Raw genomic sequence first — 23,562 nt, forward strand, 5'->3', positions numbered from 1 at the left:
ATTTTACAGATGAGGAAACGGGTACCCAGAGAGGGAAAATGACATATCTAAGGTCATCAAGTGAGAGGACGAGGATTCAAACCCAAATCCAATCTATGACGCAATAACCACTATACACAATGTGTGCAATACTTTGATAGGGGACAAAATAAAACCGAACATCCCATCAGCTCTCAGGCATCAACTCTGTTTTAGTTACAAAGCCAAAACAAAAAGGAAAGCCATGGAGCAGGACACACACTATCAATTCTGCCTAACCATGAAGACGGTCCGGCCAGTGGGCTTGGCTTTCTCCTCCAGCCGTCCTGGCTCGACACAGGCCTTGTGGTTGAGCATATTTTATTGCATGCCGAAAACTCCAAGATAGCTCAGCCTCCAAGAACAAAAGTGATTTCAGGGTGAAGAGGGAAAGGGGCCAGGAAGCTGTCCCTCCCATCTCCTCGGGTGGACACCATGTGTGACAAGCTGCATTCAGGCCCTTAAAATACCGCACCATTGAGGAGAGGGCCTCACTGCCCTGGGAAGCGTCCCCAGCTGCCTTCTCTGCTCACTGCGCCCAGGGAAAACTCCATTTCTAACAGTTACGGTCAGCCATTTAAATCATATTACACTGTAAGTGGATATACAAATTGTCCGCCCTAATGAAATTTAGGAGGAAGCAGTGGGAGAGGTGAAAACACTTAGAACTGGTTTTTTGGTTTTCGAGACTTGAATTCAAGTGGTTTAAACTGCTCGTTGAAAACGTGCTTGGAGTGTGGTTTTTCTGCCAGCACATGGAGGCCGCCCTGGGAATTCACAGTCGAGTCTTCACTCCTGGTTCCCCCTGGAATTGCAGCACATATAGACCTTGATCTAGACATTGAGCTCCTCAAGGAGGGAGAAGGTCTTACTTGTTTCTGCACCCAGCAAGAGACCTGGCACACAGAGGCCCTTGGGAAATGTGGAATGAAAGAATAAACCCAGACAGCCCTCGTGCACGGCCTGAATCGTGAAAGTCAAAAGAGGCCCTGGGAAGGGAAATCCACCTCCATGCCAGAATCCCTCCATTAAAGACTGCGAGGGTGAATGGGAAGATGGGGGTGGTGAGAACTGCCCCCTTTTCATCTATTCTCTTAGCAAACACAGGCTCACGAGCCAATGAGCTGAACAGCATATTGTACTAATGAATTACCTTCCACTAGATAATTTATCAGGTGTTTCTCTCCAGGGCAGAAGGGGTCCCAGCAAAAGTGAGAGATTATGGATGAAGATAATAATATAATAGCTACCATTTATTGAGTGGTTACATGTGCCTGTCACTGTACAAACCCATTCCTCTGTAATCCTCACAAAACCCTCACATTGTGAAGAGGCTTTGCCCCTTTTCCAGATGAGGAGATGAGAGCTCAGAAAGGTCAAGAAACTTGCCCAGGATTGTGCAGGTGTTTCTGATTCCAAAGCTCTTAGTTTTCCTGTTCCCCCACCCCGTGCTGGATAGGGCACCTGATAAAGATATGGTGAGTGTGTGAGCGTGTATAGAAGGACATGCCAGAGAGAAGCTGTCCCTACATCATTTGGTATTGCTGGGTCAAAGCAGTGTAGGCCAGATTCCATTTGCATCCATTGTATTCCCATATGGCAGGATTTGACGTCCTATTCTCCACCTCGATAGAACATCAACTTCTTGAGGCATGATGTTGTTTAAGCAGACTCACTCATGTGACCCCATGTAAACCATCGTGCACATGTCCAGGAAAGAGGTCCAGGGAGGAGAAAGGATTTGCCCAAAGCTCCACAGCAAAATGGTGACCAGAGTGGAACCAGAATCCCGATAGTGAAAGTCCCTTTGGGCCAGTCATGGAGTCTGGGTCCAGGATTCTCCCAGGCGTGGTCACATATAGGAGGAAACATCCTTACCTGACACCCACCGGGGCCCTCCAATGACACAAGAGTGAGAAAGTAGAGGAGGAACTCTGAGGTGGCCTCAACTGGAAAAATAGGCCAACTGCCTTGGTTTCGGGAATTCAGTGTTAGGTTTCCAGCATTTCTAACCCTCCATTTTCCTGTTCCCATTACTCCTGAGGCACCATCACCTCGTGGATGAAACCAAGACCTATAAAATCAGAGAGACTTGACTTTGCTTCTTACTAGCTATGTAGTTTGGGGAAAGATACTTAGTCTTCCAGGGCTTCTATTTGCTCATCTGTGGAATAAGGAGACTAACACTTCCTTTTGAGATGCCACGAGATCAAACAAAATAACGTGAATGAAAAAACTTAACAACAAGCCCAGTCAATGTGCTTGGTAAATGAGAGCAGTTGCTAGTAACCCTGTGTTGCAGGTACGTGGGTCTTATTTTTCCGTTTTATAGATGGTGAAAGTGAGGCCCAGGGGAAGCTTAGTGGCTTACCCGAGGGAGCACAGCTTGCCGCCCACAGGAGTGATGTGGGGTGCAAAGGTGGGTCCACCTAAAATTTAGGAGCCCAGGCTGCAGTACTGGCTTTCACCTTCTCAGCGAAAACATCATTTCCCTCTTCTCAGCCTCAGAATCTCACTCTGGAAAGAGAAGGTAAGTCTCCACCCTGCTCGTGTCTCTCCTGAGACATGGGAAAACATGCTGCAGCGTTTCCCATGGATGGGGGAGGGATTGGATTGTCTGATCTGAGGCTAAGCCCATCCTCTGCCTCCCTACCCCCTGTTTCTCCAGCCTGAACCTCATCGAGAACCTTCAGGAGCCCCCTCCCAGTGCCTTGAAGGGAGCACCCTGCAATTTGCTGAGTCAGGGAGGCTCATGAGTCATTGAAGTCGGTGATGGAAATGTGGCTGGCTCTTCCCCAATGCCAGTAATGGCCACCATCCTCATCCCTACTACTGCTGGAATGCGTGCTCTGTGTCAGGGCCCTTGACTTTCATGATGAGCAATCCTCACAATCAGCTGGTAGCATTCTCACAGCCTTGTGTTATGCATGAGAATACTGAAGAGAGGTTCAATAACTGGCCACAGGATGTGCAGCTAATACAAGCAAAGCTTGGAGCCAGGTTTTCTTGACTGTAAATTCTTTTTCGTCCATGTGCACCATGCTTATGGTGGGTTTGTAGTGAGAGAAAGATATTCTACTGCAGGTGCTTTTTTTTTTTTTACATAGAATCTTGCTGTCACCCAGCCTGGAGTGCAGTGTCACAGTCATGGCTCACTGCAGCCTTGACCTCCTGGGCATAAGCAATTCTCCTACCTCAGCCACCCGAGTAGCTGGGACTACAGGCACATGCCACAACACCCAGCTAATTAAAAAAAAAAAATTGTTTTATAGAGACAGGGTCTCACCGTGTTGCCCAGGTTAGTCCTAAACTCCTGAGCTCAAGCAATCCTTCTGCCTTAGCCTCCCAAAGTGCTCGGATTACAGGTGTAAGCCACCGCGCCTGGCCTGAAGTTGCTATTATATAGGAGAGAATAGGTAAAGCACCCTGTATACACAGTGCAATCTCAGCCCAGTGGGGGAGACTTTGCAAAAATGGCTGCAGCAAGGTCTCCCATCCTATATAGATGCCCCTCTGCAACATGACTCTGCCAATCCTCTCATTGAGAGATGGAGTCTACTTCTCCACCTCTGTGAATGTGGGCTATCCTTGGGCTTGCCTTGACCAGTGGAATGAGGTGGAAGTTATATAGTGTAACTTCCAAGTCCAGGCCTCACCTTCATGAAATGTGGAACCAAAGAGTGAAAGAGCCCAGGCTGGCCACCCAAGAGATGAATATTCACATGAAGAGAAAGACCCAGCCAACAGCCAGAATCAACTCTTGGCTTGTGGGTGAAGCCATCTAGGATCATCCAGCCCCTAGCCTATCATCTGCCAGGCCCCGAGTGAGGGCAGCAGAAGAAATCCCCTCCCTGCTACCCCTCTCCAGACTGCTGACCCACAGAATCATAAGCAAATGCAGTGGCTATGGTTTTAAGCCATTAAATTTTGGTACGGGTATGGTGTGTGATTAGGCGATAGATAACAAATAAAGCAAGTGACTTAAATTCTCCCAGCTTTGGTTTCCTTATCTGTAATATGGGAATCATGTGTGAAGAATAAATGAGATGAAGCCTGCAAATCATGGAGCGCTGAGCCTGGCACAGTGTGAGCATCATCAGTGTTGAGGAGGTCAGTGCTGGTGCTGGCAGCTCTGGTTAGGGACACTGAGACAAAGGTCAGGAGGTGAGCCCTTTGGTGGGTGGGTGGTGGGGGCGTGTTTGTAGAGGGCAGCCCTGGGACAAGACTGTGAGGTAGAACTTCTAGCCAGTCATCCTGGTGGTGCAGGGGTGGGCAAGCATCTGGCTAGAGTTGTCTCAGTTACAGGCACATTAGGCCACTCCAAGTGTGGCAGGAAACTCAGGATGGGTTGGGGGACAGTGGTTGAGCCATGCCAGTGCAACAACAAAATATCCCCAAGATCATGGAGACCTTGAGGTTCCATGGCCAAAATGAGGCTCCAGGAACTAAGGAATTGTGGAGGCAGCATTGTCTCCCCAGGGTCTTTTGTTTGCTCATGTGTTTTTGTTTGTTTGTTTGTTTGTTTTGAGACTGTCTCACTCTGTCTCCCAGGCTGGGGTGCAGTGTCAGTTATGGTTCACTGCAGCCTTGACCTCCCAAGCTCAAGCAATCCTCCCACCTCAGCCTCCTGAGTAGCTGGGACTACAGGCACGTATCACTGCACCCAGCTATTTTTTTTTCTTTTTTAGAGACGGTGTCTCACTTTGTAGCCCAGGCGGGTCTCAAACTTCTGTCTTCAAGCAATCCTCCTACCTTAGCCTCCCAAAGTGCTGGGATTATAGGCGTGAGCCACTGCACCTGGCATCCACTGTCTGCTTTAAAGGTTAGTCCTGAACCTGCCCCATGTCTGCTGAATATCTTTCACCCACAGGAGGAAGTCTAGATGCCTTATCAGAGGCCCTACTGACAGCAGTCTGAGTCTCCGTGTGCCCAGCCTCATCTTCCACCACTCCCTCTTCACCCTCTAGTTCCCATGAACCTCCATACTCACAGCTTCTGGGGGAACTGCATTCCCTCCCACCTCTTGGCCTTTGCTCAAGCTGTGTCTTCTTTCTTGAATACTATTACCTACCCTTCCCCTACTTAACCTGGATAACCTTAGCTTGTCTTTAAAATCTCATCTAAAATATCCCTTTCTCCAGAGAGCATCCTTAGTTCTCCAAGTCTGGGTGTGTCTCTCCTCCTTGAGCCCTCATGGAATCCTATTCTTCCATGATCCCCATCACTGCAACTGCTCACTATGGGAAACATGTGCCCTGGAAGGACAGGAACAGAGTTTGCTTTGCTCACCTCTGTAATCTCATCACCTAAATCGGTACCTAGCACACAGTCGGTGTCCATTAAATTATCCTGTGTTAGACCATTCTCTTGCTGCTATGAAGAAATACCTGAGACGGGGTAATTTCTAAAGGAACGAGGTTTAATTGACTCATGGTTCCGCATGGCTGGGGAGGCCTCAGGAAACTTACAATCATGGCAGAAGGCAAAGGAGAAGCAGGCACCTTCTTCACAGGGCAGCAGGATGGAGTGATTGCAAGCAGGGGAAACATCAGCTGCTTATAAAACCGTAAGATCTCCTGAGAGTCACTTTAACGAGAACAGCATAGGGGAAACTGCCCCCATGATCCAATTACCTCCACCTGGTCCCACCCTTGACACGTAGGGATTATGGGGATTATAATTCAAGATGAGATTTTTGGTGGGACACAGCAAAACTATATCACCTTCCTAGTGTGCAAATGATGAACTGATAAATGAATTGACTGGGTCCTTAGAGAAAAAAATGACAACAACAAAAAATCAGAGGCTCGGTGAGGGTAACAGACTTACCCATATCACACAGAAGTTATGTCAGAATCAGGAAAAGGGCTGCCTTGATGGAATGAGGCCCACTTTCTCAGATGGCAGGGAGGCATCCCAGCTGATGGAGGGAGGGGCCCTTTTGATACTGAGTGTGGCCAATCAGGAGGTGTCAGAGTTTCCCAGGGGATGGAGTTCTCCAGGTGAAATGGCATGCCTCTCAGGAGCCTGTGAACCCTGGGGTGGGGTGGGATGGCCTGCAAGGGACCTTCCCAATCTATGACTCTGCTGGCTAGGGGTCTCCCATTGAGTTTGGGGACTCAGTGACAACCTTGGAAAGTACCAGGAGAAACAATGTGTTGGGTAGAATTACTAATTGCTGTATCAAACTCCAAAATGGTACTGACTTAACATAAAACAGAAGTTTACAATTTAGTCACTCAACAGTCTAAGGAAGGGGTTTCTGGTCAGATGCTAGCTTTCTTCCATGTGGTGAGCCAAGGATCCAGGTTTCTCCCATGTGTGGCCCAATCAACCCCTAGGACTTCAGAGTCCTCTGCTCCCAGCTGGTGGAGGGAACGATGCAGTGAAAAACTCACTCTGACTTTTCAAAACCCTGGACTTCAAAACTGACACACTTCACTTCTGTTCCCCTTCCATTTGTGGGAACTAGACCTCTAGCCATACCTGGATGCAAGGGAGTCTGGGAAATGCAGTCTTTGTTTAGGCAGGATCAAGGCCACATTGATAAAGGGAGAGCATGCATTTTTGTTGGACAAATGGACTCTTGGGTCAGACTTAAGCTCTCCAATCTTCCATTTCTTCATCTGTAAAATGAGGATAACAATATTATCACAAAAGTGTCTTGGTAATCTTACTGAAATGGGATAAAAGATAAAATCCTTACCAAGTGCCAGGCACAAAAGAAACGCTTGTCATATATTACCTTCCTAAACCACTGTAATTTTTTTGCTAGTAGAAATGAGATTTTTCTGAAGGTCATGGTCAGAGGACAGCTAAATCTTCTCAGTCCTCATTTGCTTCCTTTGCATTTTATGCCTTTCCCCTCCTTTCCTATCCCCTTTCTGCTTTTTCTTTCTTCCTCTCTCCCACCTTTAGGTTTAGTTATGTCTTAGGAGTCTCCTTGTTACCTCCCAGAGCACATTCTTCCCCATCCCACCACCCAGGCTATAAATAAGTAGATTAACCGCCAGTTGGGACCAGCCCTCCATTAGGAAGAGGAACAGAAATGTCACCAGGTAGCACTCCCTACCTTTGCAGCCATAAATTTCAAGCCAGGGAGCTCTTCACCTCAAGAGAGCATATGCCCACAAAACCTGCCAGAAATGGGTTGCTCCACCCCAGCACTTCCCAACTTGCTGAGAGGATGGTGATATTAACAGGTCTCCCATGAAAGGAAGTCAAAAACTCAAGTCGACAAAACTCCCAGTTAAAGAACAGATCTCTTTCTTGCAGTTCTTTGATTTTAGCGTTGCCAGTATGCTGAGGACCATCACACATCTCTCAGCAGGGCAAGGATCCATCAGTCCTCATTTCCCAAACTTGTTCGGCCATGAAACACTTCCTGTTGAGCATCCTTTGGGTCTGTGAGTGATGGAACGCTCTTTGGAAACTGCAACTCAAAAACAAGCATCAAAAACTGGAGCTCGTATTTATTTATTATTTATTTATTTATTTATGAGACGGAGTCTCGCTGTGTCGCCCAGGCTGGAGCGCAGTGGCGCGATCTCCATTCACTGCAAGCTCAGCCTCCCAGGTTCACCCCATTCTCCTGCCTCTGCCTCCCGAGTGGCTGGGACTACAGGCGCCCGCCACCACACCTGGCTAATGTTTTTGTATTTTTAGTAGAGATGGGGTTTCACCGTGTTAGCCAGGATGGTCTCGATCTCCTGACCTCGTGATCCACCCGCTCGGCCTCCCAAAGTACTGGGATTACAGGCCTGAGCCACCGCGCCCGGCCATTATTTTTACTTTCTGAGACGGAGTTTTGCTCTTGTTGCCCAGGCTGGAGTGCAATGGCACGATCGTGGCTCACCACAACCTCCGCCTCCTGGGTTCAAATGAGTCTCCTGCCTCAGTCTCCCTAGTAGCTGGGATTACAGGCATGCACCACCACACCCGGCTAATTTTATATTTTTAGTAAAGAGGGGTTTCTCCATGTTGGTCAGGCTGATCTCAAACTCCAAACCTCAGGTAATCCGCGTGCCTCAGCCTCCCAAAGTGGGAGGATTACAGGTGTGAGCCACTGCGCCCGGCCTGGAGCTCGTGTTTATTTAGCTATGCAGGGCAGGTTGGCTAGAAACATTTACCGGTTAATTCATTATCTTTGTTTTTAAAACGAATTCCACCTCTCATTGAACTGCTCCTATCATTAGGCTTTGGAGGTGGCCTTTTGCAGGTTCTATCATGTAATTTAAATATCAAGCCTAATTGGGCGGTGGCTTTTGTTCTCATGTTCTCCCGGTGGACGCTAAGTTTAGAGAGATTCAAGCATCTGTTCAAGGCCACACTGCAAGTAAGTAGTGAGGCTGAAACCTGGGAATGGTTGTGTTTTTCATCCATTCATTAAATATTTATTGAGTTCCTGTGATAGGCCAGGCATTCTTTACACCAAGAAACTAATCCGTTTTGTTTATTTCTTTGTTTTAGCCTCATTGGCTAGCTTATAAATATGTACAGACGTTTTTGATTTAAACCAGTGGTTTTCACCTGGGATGATTTTGCCCCCCAGAGGACATTCATCAATGTCTGGAGACATTTTTGGTTGTCACAAATGGGAGGGTGCTACTGGCATCTAGTGCGTAGATGCCAGGGATGCTGTTAAACATACTGTAATGCACAAGACAGCCCTCATGACAAATACTTATCCTGCTCAAAATGTCAATAGCAATGAGGTTGAGAAACTCTCAGAGGGAAAACACTTTAAAAAACAATTACAAATGCAAAAGCCTGCAGGGGCCAGTTAGGTGACATAAATGACTGGCTAATTAGACATGCCTAGCCCTGTCTAAAAGGGAGTAGCAGCTGCTTGGATCCAGATGATTGTTGCTACATGGGACCTGTGACACATGCTCCCAGGTGACCAGCCCTCCCCATTTTTCAAGCCAGAAATCCAAATTTTAATGTGAAAATACTCATCTTTTAAATGTTGGCAACTAATTTTTTAAATACTATGCCAGTCAAACAAAACACATCTGGAGTTGTGGTGTAGACAGCAAGCCATAAGTTTGCAACCTCTCTAAAACACTGGGAAGTGTGCCTTCCCAGCATTGAGCCAATAGTGTTAGGTGTGTTACATAGCACTGAGCCCACATTGCCTTGGTTTAGCCTTCATACTTATTCCAGTGTCCCTTTCCTCAACACCTTTCTCTCTCAGCTAACATTTATTGAGCTGTTACTATGCAGTAGAACATACTGTAAGCACTCCCTAAGTGTTAACTCATTTTTATCTTCACAACAGCCTGAAGAGGTAGATAGCAATGTTCTCTCTCATTTTAAAGACAAAAGCCTCAGAAACAGGGTGAGGTTATGCAACTTTCCCAAGGTGAAAGGGGTACTGGGATTTGAACCCAGGCAATCTGGCTCCAGAGCCTACGTTCTTAACTGCTAAGCCAGGCTTCCCTGGAAGAGATGCCACCTCTCCATACTCTACACAGTGAAACTCCCGAGGACTTGTCTCACTCATGAGTCAACCTAGGCAAGCAACAGTCCACCATGGTGGTCAGCCAGTATTTCCCAAGTGCTCAAACCTCAGTCCCTCCAACTAAAGTCATGGTTTTAAACTGGGGGTGATTTTGCTCCCCAGGGCACATTTGGCAATGTCTATAGATGCTTCTGATTGTCACAAATGGAAGGATGTTATTGGCATCTAGTGGGTAGAGGCCAGGGATGCTGCTGAACATCACATAAAATAAATCCCTACAACAAAGAATTATCCAGCTCAAAATGCCAATAGTGCCAAGATCAAGCAACCGGAACAAAATCTAAAGAGCTTACTGCCAACTGTTGCAAGATGAAAAAAGCCACCTGCAGAATATTCCAGGTGGTTCAGTCTGTTCTTCATCTTCAACATTGTTTTATTTCTCTCCTCAAGTCACTCTTTCTTTCCTTGCCCTAGAATTTCATGGTAGTCCCATCTCACTGTGCTAAATGCCTACACTAAAAAAAACAAATCTCACTACAACTCTTAGGGATTAACAGCAGCAGAGCAGATAAGAAATGAAGAAAATCAGCAATAGGCAAAAGAAAAATGAGCACTAACGTACAAAATACAGGCTTGAGCTTCAACCACCATATCATCTACATACCTGAAATGTATGTGTTATTTTCTGGATACCCTAAGCCGTAATCCACGCCCACATCAAACTTCAATGAACACTCTCTCTGCTAAACACACACACATGACTGCACTGGATTTCATAAAATGATTTTAATAGAAAAGTACAAGATATGAACAAAAATAAATAATCTTTATCTCATTTCTAGCCCAGCAAATTGTACACTGCATATAAAAATGGTCTAAGATGCAATTTTCCTCCATTCCTTTTTTGCTTTTAAAATACTGAGACAGCATTTTAATTCAATCTTCTAGGTTCAAACTGATACATTTAAAAAAATCATACCAACCTTTAATCATTCTACATCCATTTTTTAAAGTTAGCTAACAAGATGATGTTTCACTAAAATGAAATATCCAATCATCAGATTAAAGTGTAAAGTTTGTATGAACAGGGAAATTAGATCATTTTTTTAAGTTTTAATTCCTATGTTTCTGAATGCTTGAATTAAAAATTCATTTCATCATCTTACTTTCAAAACAAGGCATCTCACTTTCACCATTCCACAGAGAGAGAAAGGACTAGAAAATACTTTTAAAAAAATAAATATTTTAAAAGTATAGTTTACAGTGACAATGTAGTATTTTAGACCTGTGCCTTGGTGCCTATTTGCATTAAATATATGCTTCAAGTTATAACTACCTTTTCTATCTCTCTATATATTGTGGGCCACTCAGTCTTTGTGGACTGATGTTGCTAATGATCTCTTGGAGTTAGCTAGTATCGGTCTCTTATTTACAGTACTTATTCTGCTATAGTATCATATTTGATCATTCTAGTGGCTTGAGTAATGTTTTGTAAAAACAAATTGAAACTTGGTATTAGCAAAATCGTATGAGAAAAGAGCTAAGGTAGGCAACTAAAACTTACACAGTGCCAGTCTCAGGAGGTCAGTAGCTCACAGAACCGAACAGATAAAACTGGATTAAAACTTAAAAGTCTTCTTTTTACTTGAGCCCATAATGACTATTTTGAACACGGCTCTTTTGCTGCTGCCTATATATAAATTTTTTGTTAATTTTCTTGTATTGGGAAGATCTTGAATGCACTCCAGGATGAGAAGAAAAAATATGCTGACACTGCTAAATCGGGTATATGTTTTTGCAATAAAGAACACTGGTCAATATACAACTGAGGAAAAACTGAAACAGATGTGAGTCCTAGAACCACAAGAGTTTGAATTTGCCCAGAAATGCTATTTTAAACACTCTATATGTTGGTCTACTGTTTTTTTTGTGGAATAATGCATTCTTGGCATCCTTAAAAGGTTTCAATATGTTACAAGGTTATCCGGAAAGAGAAAAAGCAAAGACTAATGTATCAATCTGTGCAGCACTGTCCAGATTTCCCTGTACATTTTTGAAAAGCACAAGAACTTGTATTAATTGCACTTAACACAACAAACCTTTAGTTTCCAACCAGTTTTCATTCTCTGCAGACCGGGGCTTTCTTTTTATAAAAACTGCTTTCAAAGGGCATAGAGACACCACACATGGTCCACAGTAAATTCAAATAGAGAGGTGCAATAATTGCAGTGGTAAACACACACAAATAAAATACATTTTTTTTTTTTGGACTAAAAATCTGGTCATGGATAAAAGCATGTGCCTTTTGGTTCTTCTCTGGGATGTTACAACAGCAACACGCTCTAAAACAATTAAGTTACATGCATAATGCTAAAAGAATGTGAGCAATCCTATAACCAGCTTTAAGCCATCTGCTTGATTTTTTTTTTTTTTTTTTTTTTGAGGAACATATATAGGAAAAGAGAATTCCCCTTTTGTTCCATTACATATAGAAACCTTTTGAAGCTTCCAAATAGTTTGGTTGTGGTAAAATTCACCACTCTTCTATTATTTTGACATGTAGTCATCCTAAACTATCCGTCATGGTTTCTCCAAAAATCTCCACATGAATTATCTGAAGGACAATTGAAACCACTTACCAATATACAAGTAACGTTTTATTTTATATTCTATCTTCCATTTGGCATAAGCCTTTCGATGTTTGTTTTTTAAACCAGTGAAATATACAAATCACGCAAGACAGAAATATGTACATTAAAAGTACAGAATAAAGGCTAGAAGATATACATAATATCTGAATGACATGTAGAATATTTTACATTAAATAGTTTCTTTTAAAAGCTAGGATTGTTAAACTCAACTCTCTTCATAAACATGAATCACTAAAAAGGAACAATCTGATTTAGCAAATAAAAAAAGTACTTCATGGTTTTTGTATAATAAAAACCAAAAAAGTGACATTTTAAACTAATTAGTGCTTTTTGCTTTCAAGACCTTTTGCTCACAATTCACTGCAACTGAGGGGATGTGAATATCATTATGCAATAAATTAAGAGCCACAGTTGGCTGAGGTGATATGAAAGCCATCCTGCCTAAGAGGGGTATGAAAGATGTATATCTTACCAAACTTTTAAAACAATGTAAGTCTGAGATAAGAACATATTTGATGGCACTGTTTGGAAAGAGGTGTCCTTATTAAAAAAAAAAAAAATTAGCTATCTATGTAGTGGGCTGAATTTTCCTTAGGGACTCAATTAATAAGTACTGCCATTTCTAATAGGCATGGGTTTCCATTCTGCAGAATGAACTAAGAAAAGAGAAACACTGCTGATGCTTCTGAGTTTTGAATATCTCTTAATGTCCATGTCTATAACAATAAGTAATGCCCTCTCCACAAAGTGAACAGAAATGGAGGTTGGAGACAAAGGGATGAGGCAGGAAAGAAAAAAGATATCTTCAAGCCAACATGCATTTCAGTGAGTCAGAACTCAAGCTTCCTCAGAAATAAGGTTGCTTCGTCGTGCTCAAGATATGATCACGGAAGGGCCACAGCCCAAGCTCAAGACTCAAAAAGCTTTTGGAATAATCCCAACTGGACTGCAGTGAAGGACAACAATGCTCTAGACAGAGAAATAACCCCAGAGTAAACTGTAAATCTAAATCACTGGCTGCAATGAGATATATTCATATTTATATTTATATATATGTATATATATATATGTTATGTACAAAAGACTTTGAGATATCAGGCACCATTAAACCACATTTCCCCCCTTATAAATGCAACTGTTCAAGTACACTGGGAACAGTTTTAGGGTACACCTGCAGTACAATAGGAGAAGCTTGAGTGGATAATCTAAACACAGGATCATAACAGTGAAACGCTGCAACACCTCTGTGAATTCCATTAGCCAAGTTACGCCATTAAAACATAGAAAACTACTGCTCCTCAAAATAAAAGTTTTAGGAAACAAAAATCTCTAAGTAGTGAACTGTTTTCCAAGCAGAGCTCCTAAAGTTTCATTTCCTGTCCTACCACCAAAGGGGACCCAGTGGAGCTGGCATTTGGAAATGTGGCCAGCATCACATCACAACATGGAGGAATCAGAGAGGGCTCAGTGTGAAGAGGAAGGTGGATTTCACTGTTTTTCCTCAAACAGGTTGTCTGCTCTGGTGCAGTGCTGAATGGCACGCAATTACCTTGTTGCTTGGGCTAAGAACCTGTGAATGGGATTCATGTATTATTTTTATCATTATAATTTACTAACCAAGTATCCCTAAGAAAATATCAGGATATTTTCATTTATATTCAAGCCAACCTCCCCAAACAAAAAAATCTAGTGTCCAGAATCATTTGGGGATCTTTTTACAATCTGGAATCCTAATTCCCATAACAGCGTCAAATCAACATCTTGATGTGAGAGTTTTAAATTTTTTAATTTCTGGGGACTTTCCTCCCTGCTGCCTAAATTTCATGAGCTATTAGAATATGACCATCTGCAAACGGAATATTTGAGGAGAATGAAACATGCGATATACCTTTTTTCCTTGAGAATATGAGATTCTTGTCCTTACATTTTAAATTATCATTTTGAAAATGCAAAAAGCAAGCTAGCAGCCCCCCTGGGGAAGGGAAGTTTGTTTTGGGTTTTTTTCCCCCAAACCTTTTATCTTGCACCAGAGAATTTACAACTCATTTTGGTCATAGAAGCTGAATTGTGAATAGATTTCTACCACCCTCTTTGAGCTGGATCCTACCCATCCCATATGATCACATATTTGAGAAAAAGAAAACGTATTTCTTTACCTTCTGGATGTGTACCATGTCCACACAGCTAAGTTAGGGTATGTGTTATTTCCCCTTCATTCTATACTATCCAAAGAAGTCTTGTATTACCTTTTCAAAGATCCACAAAATAAATATTTTTCTTGGTTCCCACCCCCATTATTGCCAAATAATAATTATAATATTAATAATAAACCACAGAGTTCTTAGATGGTAACAGGAAAAAAAATGGTTCCGGTTGCAATTCTTGGGGAAAAATAAAAAATATTTTTAAAAACCAAAAACCAGAATCACTGTACTTTCTATAAATAAGCGGGTCCTGGGAGCGGGGCTGAGTGCTGGGCGGCGCCCACTACTTGCACACAAACTGGTCCACGATCTCCGTGCACTTCTTGCACTTGACGTAGCAGCACCAGTGGAACTTGCAGTGGCAGCGCTCCGTCTGCACGGTCTTGAACTGGTCGTAGCCGCGGCCGCAGCACATGAGCTCGCAGCCATCCATGCCCTCTGACGTCTTGTTGCACAGGCGGCCCTGCGTGCCCAGCGAGCCGGTGCTCTCGTTGCGCACGCAGTAGTCAGGGCTGGGGTCGATGTAGACCAGGTCTTGTGTAGTGGGCGCGTTGAAGCGGCTGTTGACCTGCACCAACTTGCCCCGGCTGTTGAGCCGCATGGCCGCCGCACTGTCGTACTTCTCCTTCAGGGCATCACCCACCTTGCGGAAGTCCGCCAGCTGCAGCCAGCATGTCTTCAGGCTACATGAGCCAGACACCCCATGGCACTTGCAGGCCACATCAGCCAGGTTGTACACCGTCTGCAGGGAAATGGGGACAATCAGTACACACATTCATGGAGGAGCCAGATGCAGGCTGTGGGAACAAAGTTCTCCACCTTCTCCATGGAGCTATGTTCCCCAGCTGAATTAAGGGCTGTATGATAGTTCCTTCACCAGAAGTCTTGTATTGCCTTCTTTAAAAAGTCTTCCAAATAAATATGTTCTTAGCCGCTCATTATTATATCATCATTATCAACAACCGTGGTTTTTTTAATAGGAACAGGAAAAAAAAAATTGTTCCAGCTGCTTTTTTTCAGAGAAACAGCAACAGCACATGTGGACACTCATCCCAGAGGTTGTTCACAATGCATTACCTGAATTCATCCCCAGTACCAGCTAGGTGAGAAGTGCTAGTATCATTCCATTTCACGGAGAAGGAAAGTGAAACCCAGAAAGATGAGCTACTCAACCAACTCCTGGGAGTAAGGGTGCCAGGATTTGAACCCAGGCAGCTGGACTCCAAGCCCATGCTTAGTGACTTGCCCATGGATATCCAGCCGGTAAGTGCAGAATTGGGAGGAGTCCAGCCCCAGTGGGATCAACCTTCAAATCTTAACCCACTACTACTATTATTGCTGTGCACCAGGCACTGTAAGTGTCCTTACACTCATGATCTCATTTAACCATCCCAGCAACATTATGACATGGGCTGGATTGGATGACGGCACAGTGATGCTGAGTAGTCTGCACAGGTCACACAGCTAAAGTGTGGGGGGACTGGGTCTGGAACTCAGGTATCCTCACTCCTGTTTCCCACACAGTCCCTACCCCATCCACCACCCCCCTAGGCCAAGAGCACCCACCCTGGAGCCAAGCGACGTGGATTATGTTCCTGACTCTACCCTTGAATTCAGACAACAGGCTGCACCTTTTTGGGCCTCTGTTTTCTATCTGTGAAGGCGGCAGTGATGGCACCAACCTCCAAGCACTGTTGTAAGGATAAAATCAGAGGAGATGTGGAAAGTGCTTGGCACTTAGGACACAGTAAATCTGGTCTTTCTTTAGGGTGACAAGGGACACAATAAATCTGGTCTTTCTCCAGAGTGATGAGGACATGGCATCTGGGCCCTTGCCCAGTCACCTCGGGCCTCCCAGTAGCAGTGCCCATGGGTCTGGCCCCACAACACTGCCCAGCAGTCTGGGAGGTGGTGGTTGCCTATTTATAGACCCTGCTGCCCACAGTTCCTTGTGCCAGTGACCCTCCAGAGTCCACGTAGTGTGAGTGTGCTGGAGAAGACCTGTCAGGAACCTGGAGGCTGGGGGTGTGTCAGAAGGCCTCTTCCACAGACAACAGCCACCTTCTTCCTCCAGGGATTCACAGGGGCTCTTTTAAAGGGGGCCAAAGTGTACTCTCTTGGCATAAGGAGTTTCAGGCACTCAGCTAGTCTGAGGAAGGGTTTTGCAAATGTATTTAACCTTTGCTCCACATTGAGGAAAATTTAAAAGCTAATGCCCTGTGGAAATTCTAAGATGATTTCCTGGCATGGTGCCCAAATTTCCATCCCCTAGCCCCACCATCCTAGAGGAAAAAACTATCTTCTTCGTAAAGTCACTCACCGAAATCCAAACTCAGCTCACTACTCCAATGATCAAATTTACCCCCAAAAAACTCTCTACTAAAAAAATGCAGAAGTGTAACATTATAGGTGCTTTTCAAACTTCCCCAAATCCTCTCTTGCCACTTGGAAATCCCTTGACCCTCTCTTCTTGGTTGCCAAGTCTGATGATTTCTGGACATGGCAGAAGGCTAAGAAAGTCCCAAAGATGTATGAGAGTACCAAATATGGGCATACCCCTGGATAGGGGCCTTTAAGAGTCAGACATAGCTCTCTTCTGGAGGCATTTCTGATCTGAGGCACTGGGCATGTCATATATAGAGATCCCAGTGATGCATCCCTGAAGAGGGTGAAAGCAAGGTTTTACGGGCTTCCAGAGAAAACGGGGCTGATCCCAACCCACCCCCCCCCCACCAAATTTTCATATGGCCCTGGGTCCACCACAGAGGAGGCAACCGACACTGCAGACACCATGGCAATGAGAGGCCTGAGAAAAGAGAGGCCACACTCTGTCTGTAGCAATTATTCGACCCCTCAGGGCAGCACAGGCAAAATTCTGTAGAGTTTAGTCCTTCCCCAATACACCCAAATGTTTAACATCAAATTTGAGAAGATACGCTAGCTGGAATTATCTACACGATCTTTGACTTCTCTATGTCCTTTGCTTATAATGTTTAGTAGTTATCATCTATCAAGCACTTACTACTGGCCGACACTAAACTAAGACCTTTAATTAAACCAACTGAAACTGTTATTTTGGAGGTCAAAAAGAGTCAAGTGTTGGCAATTTCACATGGTTCAACCTACTAGATGATCTCACTCCTCACAATAACCTCATGTGATTGTTTGCCATGGCCATTTAACAGATGTGGAAGTGGGAAAACAGACGCTCAGAAAAAGCAAAGAACAGACAATGCTGCATTTTAACCCAGATTTCTCTAATTCCCACACTGCTAGCTCTTCACCACTTAGCTGTGATGCATGAATTCAATAAAAATGTACCTAGGCTTATATTTCCATTTTTGAATTTTCTCCCATGGTCATGAAGTGGTTTTCTGGGCCTCAGTTTCCCAATCTACAGTTTACTCTGTGATTATCTTCCTTCTCCCTCACTCCAAAATACAGAAGAGTGAAATCTCTGACCAGAAAGTTCCTGGCACCTACCTTGGGTTCTGTGAAAAAATAATGGCCCTGGTTTTCGATGCTGCCAAAGTTAAGAAAAGTTTTCACCCCTTCATTTTAAAACAGCCATAAAGTGCCATGTGTTTAACCGCAGGAAAAAAAGGGTCTTTTTAACTATTGAGAAGTAGCTTTTCATATCCCCACCAGGGGAAGGAAAGAAGGGGAACCAGGAGACTTGTGAGTACTGCAAAGATGGTCCTCCCTGAGCACTTCTGCTGCTCTCTTCTCTCCAGAGCTACTTTGTGATTGGCCTGATGGTCAGACCTATAAAATCCCACACTGTTAAAAATGCTGTCCTTTTCCTAGAAAAGCCCTTTTTAAAAAAAACCCTGCATCCATCAGGCCTGCTACCTAATGACATAAAGAGAGGCAGGGAGAAAGAAAGGAGGGAAAGAGCCTGAAAGCTGGGGTGAGGGCTTTCCCATCTGGGGACCTAGGAAGACAAAAAATCCCTGTCCCAAACTGAAAGCCAACCACAGACATCGTCCAGGCAGGAGGCAGACAGTTATTCCCATTCTTATTTCTGTGCTCCACTAGCCGAGGGTACCGGGGACTAACTAAAAAGGCAAGGAAAGGTATTTTTCAGACAACTGCTGGATCACCTTGGCTGGGGGCGCAAAGGAAGATTATCTCCCCAGGAGGCCCTTCTGGGATGTGCGGCGGCAACTATGGAGAGAGATGGAGGAAAGAGAGAGAGACAAAGGGGGAGAAGAGAGAGACAGGGAAGGAGGAGAGGAAGGGAAGAGGGAGAAAGAAAGTGAGACGGGAACAGGACGAGGAGCAAAGAGACAGGAAAGACAGAGAAAGTTAAGGAGAGACAGAAAGAGGCGGAGAGAGAGAGACAGGACCATATAGCGAAGGAGTGGCAGAGGAGGGGAAGGAGCGACAGGGAGGCTGGAGGGCAAGGCAAGGGGACAGAGATGCGTGGGCGGGGGCACTCACCCTGCGGCCCGCCTCGTTGTTATGCAGGTTCATGAGGATGCGAGCGCTCTCGTAGGAGCCTTTGGCGTGGATGCGCTCCCGCTCGCGGGCGTCCACGAACTCCTTGGCAAAGCGGTAGCCATAGTCGATGTTGTCGCCGCAGCCGCCCCAGAGCCAGTCCCGCGGCAGGTCCTTGGGGCGCGCGGCGCGGCTGCAGCCGCAGGTGGACAGCTCGCCCTCGCGGCACGCCCGGCTCATGGCGTTCACCACCCCCGCTGCGCTCACCGCGTAGGTGAAGGCCGTCTCGCGGCTGCCTGCGGGTAAGAACAAGGGGTCACTGGCCGCCTGCCCCACACGCTGGGTCGGGTTGCTGCCGGGGGCGGGGGTGGGGGCAAGGTAGGGAATGCAGGGGAGGTAGGAGGAGGGGGACAGGTAGAGATGGAGGGGAGGTAGGAGGTGGGGTGGGGGCGAGGAAGGGAGTGGGGGAGGTAGAAGGTAGGGGAGGCTGGAGGTTGGGGGGAAGTAGGAGGTGGGGAAGCAAGAGTAGGGGGGAGGTAGAAGGGCAGGTGGGGGTTGGGGGAGGTGGGGGTAGAGGGTAGGGAGTAGGGGTTGGTGGGGGTAGGGAGTAGGGGATCAACAAGGTAAAAGCTCGGGCTGCCCCATCCTTAACACGCACCAGGCCCTGGGCCCAGCTTGAGGGGAAGCCGAGCAAGATCCCCCAAACCACATAGAAGCAACAATTAGCAAAGGAGTAGCAGATCCTCGGTGTCTCTGCTCAGCCATTTCAGAGCTGAAGGCCGGATTCTAAGCAGTGCTGGATTGATTTTCTCTGTAACTCTTTTGAAAATAGTCAAAACTTGGTATTTCCAAAAATGCAGGTGAAAGAAGTCATTGAAGGAACACTCAGAATACGGGTAGACTGCCTTACACTTATTTTAATGTTTAGTATTATTTTCATTTTAGTTACATATAGGGCAGGATTACAGAATTTGCTAGGCCTTGAGTCTAAGGCAGACACTGCCAGCGGCCACACTAGTTTCTGCCACACTCGTTTTGGCCTTGTGTCCCCTCCTCCTCTGGCAGTTGTAACCTCTCCTCCCTCTTTCTTCACGCAGCAGAAAGTATTTCTCAGGACAAGGCTCTTTACTTTCCCAGAGGACAATTCTAAATCAGCTCACAGAGAGTTATAAATGAAGCTTGCTCTTCTTAAATCCCAGGCTGATTGGCCTGATACTTCTTGTTCAAGACTGAGTGTCTGCTTTTAAAACAGCCTGTTGTTCTTTAATGCCACTTCTGCAAACACCCCCTGCTCACTCCTCCACTGCCTTTGCCTCAAAGTATTAGAATGACAGCAAGAAGGAAAAAAGCACAACCTATGGGGAAAAGAGGGAGGGAGGTTATCTTCTTCCTCAAAACTTGTAAGGAATATCTCTGCATATAATAGTTACAGGGACCCTATTTGTAAGGAAAAAACTGGAGGCTATCATAGACTACCCTAAACTTCACTTGTACATAGAGACATTTCCGCATGTAACAAGAGCCAGTTAATAAAAATACTGTAATCTGGGAGAGAAAGAGTTATCTATCATCCAGCCAGCTGAAGCATGGGGTAGGGGTGGGACTGCGGGGCAGGCTCACTTTCCTCAATTGCAAAATAAGGGTACTTAAATAGATGCAAGGAAAGGGACCTCTTCTGGTGCTGAAATTCATGTACCCCAATCAGTTTCTCCTATACTTACTTTGAGAGCTTGCTAACAGTCTTTTTTCTGAGGGGGAAGTGGGGAACACAAGAAAAGCTGACAACAGGACTCAGTCTCAACGAGAAAGGTTATTCTGCAGGAGGACAGTGATGCCAGTTCAGGCATCCAGCAGGCCACCTCATTCTTGGTCTTTGGCTCCATGCCAGTCACAGCCATTTGTGAATGGTGATGGTTCTGATTTACCATATATCCTCCCCCTCCCATATTTTCAAAATGAATGACTTGAAGGTATGTGCTGGTGGTTGGCAGGAAGATCTAGAAAGTTCCTGTGATGCGTTACATCTATCTAGTAGGATTAGAGAGGCAGAGCACATCAGGGGAATGGAAAGGAATGAGGACAATATATAGCTTCTAAGGAGTAATTTGATAGTACAGAAAATGCCGTGGCCCTGGATGGGGGATTTATAGAACAAAGAGGTAGTAGCTAGAGGAAGAGGAGATGAAATGATCCTCTGGGGATAGAGGAAAAGAAGACACTGTCCTTTGAGTATACAGAGCATAAGAAGGCTTTATACAAAACACAAACAATGCTGCTTTTTTCATAAGTCTATTTTGAGCATTTCCTTTTATGCCCCAGAATACAAACCTGGGAGATCCCTCTAAGCTAATTGGCGACTGCAGGGTAAGCGTCAGTTTGAAAAGTATTCTTTGGCTAATTGCTGGAGGACACAGTCATCCTGGTTGGAATACTGCTGATTCAGTTAGGTTTCCCTTCCTGTGAAACCCACATCTACACCCCTTACAAGTGGTGCCTTCCTTACATATCTTTTCACAGCATGGAAACAAAGAAGAGACAGATGGGGACAAAAGCTGGAAGGAAAGGGTAGCATGATGAAAAATGAGAAAGTTTCCAAAATGAAGAGTGGGCCCTTCATGAAGTAATTGTGCATGGTGCCTCCAAGGCAACTGGCATCTCAGAAAAATGAGTTGAAGAGGGGGTCAGAGGTGGCGGCCTGAGTTTCTCAGACACTGGCCCCATCACAAGGTCAGATTCTCACAAAGAAGAATTACTCTCAATATCCTTGGTATACTGAGGGCTTTGGGGTGGGCGCGCGCGCACACACACACACACACCCCTACACACACACACACACACACACACACACACACACACCTTTTGGCATCAAAGCTATTTTAAATTTTCCCTCAGCTCATTCTCTTCAAATATACTCTTAAGTGGAAAAGTGAAAGCGAAGAAATTTTCCAACTATTGGAACTGGGTCCATGTTCCCCTTTCATAAAAATCTATTGTTTTCTCTTCTCTCCTCTCTCTTTTTTAATTAAGTAAAAAACAGAAGGCCCCATCGGTGTCCTACCACAAGCCACCCAGCAGCAGCTTTCTGCTCTGAGACGCTAGGCACCTGGGGGACCTTTGGCAGGGGAGGATGCCATATGCACTCTCATCTTCCCAGGACATCAGCTGACTTGATAGTATCTAGGAGGGCTGTCTCGGAGGCTGTGGGGAGGTACCACTCCCATCCACTTCCCATGGACCCAGACAGTAGTGCCGTGCAGCTGAAGACCAGAGAGCATGCTTTTCAGGGACAATTAAATATAGGCTTTTGTACCAAGGGTTCTGCTTGTTCCCTGAGGAAGCAGGCTCTTTGAATCTTGGACCGCATTTAAAATAAATCTCCAGCAGAACTCAAATTCACTTAGCAAATGATAGCTTATTCTGAACATTTTGGCCCAAAACAGGCTACGTATGAAAGCGAGAGGAGGATCTTAAATCAAAGCTGTGTTCAAGTGACTACACAGATAAACAGTTCCGATTGCTGTTTTCCTTCTTGGTTACCATCAGAGGTGTATGATTTTTGCTAACTCATATACATGTGAAAAAGTCGTCCCATAGTTTGAGAGGAAGGCAGTTTAGGAGGAACATATAAGAAGGGGGAAAAGTTGACAACTTACCATCCTCACAGAATTTTTCAAAAGTATTTAAGTTCACTTATGATATCAGCACACGGGAGAATAAATCTACCACACTCCCAGTTAACTACATAAGACAGCCCACAGGCAGGGGAAACTCCTGTGTTCCTGAAGCTTAGCTCTTAGATTCAGATCCCAGTATATACATTAGCACATTTTAATCATTAACAGAAAGGACAAAGCCCCATGAAACTTTGCAGGCTGAGGCTACAGGCCATTCTCCCATTCAATCAGGGCAACAGCTTCCAGTCTTGTATTATTTTAGTTTATAAAACTGCTTGGCTCAAACATCACCTGACAACTCTTTTTTGTTCTCAATGAATGTAATTTTCAGGGTTTTTTTTTTGTTTTTTTGTTTTTTTAATAAAAAAAGCATTTTATCCATCTGTGATGGATATTAAGCCAACTTTTTCTCTTCAGTCAGTATAAACAGTTAATTGCCTTGATAAATTGCTTCTTACTTTGGGAGTCACTGCAGTCATATTAATTATAAGGGCTTTTTTGCATAAAAGTAGAGAAACCTAAAATAGTCACACTAGAAAACACACATTGTACCACATCTGTCAAATAGTATCCTATACTATTTACACAAAAGCAGAGGCAAACAAACAGATTTTTGAAAATCTTTGCCTTTAGCCCATTTGAAATGCTGTCTCTTTGAATGGGGAAGTAAGATGTTCAACAATGTATTTAAAATTAAGACTCGGACCGTGAGCAATACTCTTAATTTTTTTTTTTTTAAAGTTCCTAGGTTGACATCTCAAGCATGTGCTTTTATTATATCAGTTGCTGAAATCACAAACATAAATTGGATCACTTTTAATTAAAATTCTTTCTGGGACTAAAATTAAAGCTTTTAACGTCTATATCTTTGTAGCCTCAGGAAATAGTTCTATTAGGAAAACTAAAACTTTGTTCACTTTCAATATATCCAGGATTCTAAAAGATGGCAATTTTTAGTTTGATGCTCGGGCCGTTTGACTTGTGGCTTAAAAAACTAACAGGCAAGAGAGTTTCGACGTTTAAAAGCGTATAAATGACTTGCTTTCCCCCACCTACTTTTAAGAAACCAAAATAAGTGTTCTGCTTCTATTTTAAACAAAATGCTTTATAGA

The 23,562-nt window shown here is 44.5% G+C and overlaps 1 protein-coding gene across 5 annotated transcripts in view; it reads right to left on the bottom strand.

Annotated features, from left to right (window-relative positions):
• Window positions 1-10,252: 10,252 nt before the first annotated feature.
• The window catches only part of WNT5A (Wnt family member 5A), a 36,710-nt gene continuing 23,400 nt past the window's right edge, over window positions 10,253-23,562 (bottom strand). For all 5 annotated transcript variants that reach the window (XM_077993175.1, XM_015130676.3, XM_077993174.1 and 2 more), the window contains exons 4-5: window positions 18,780-19,072; window positions 10,253-15,078 (exon numbers count right to left, since the gene is read on the bottom strand). In XM_077993175.1, the coding sequence (XP_077849301.1) occupies window positions 14,620-15,078; window positions 18,780-19,072 (752 nt within the window). In that variant the 3' untranslated portion in view covers window positions 10,253-14,619. The remainder of the gene's footprint in view (window positions 15,079-18,779; window positions 19,073-23,562) is intronic.

Source organism: Macaca mulatta, chromosome 2 (assembly GCF_049350105.2).
Source record: "Macaca mulatta isolate MMU2019108-1 chromosome 2, T2T-MMU8v2.0, whole genome shotgun sequence".
Lineage (NCBI taxonomy): Eukaryota > Metazoa > Chordata > Mammalia > Primates > Cercopithecidae > Macaca > Macaca mulatta.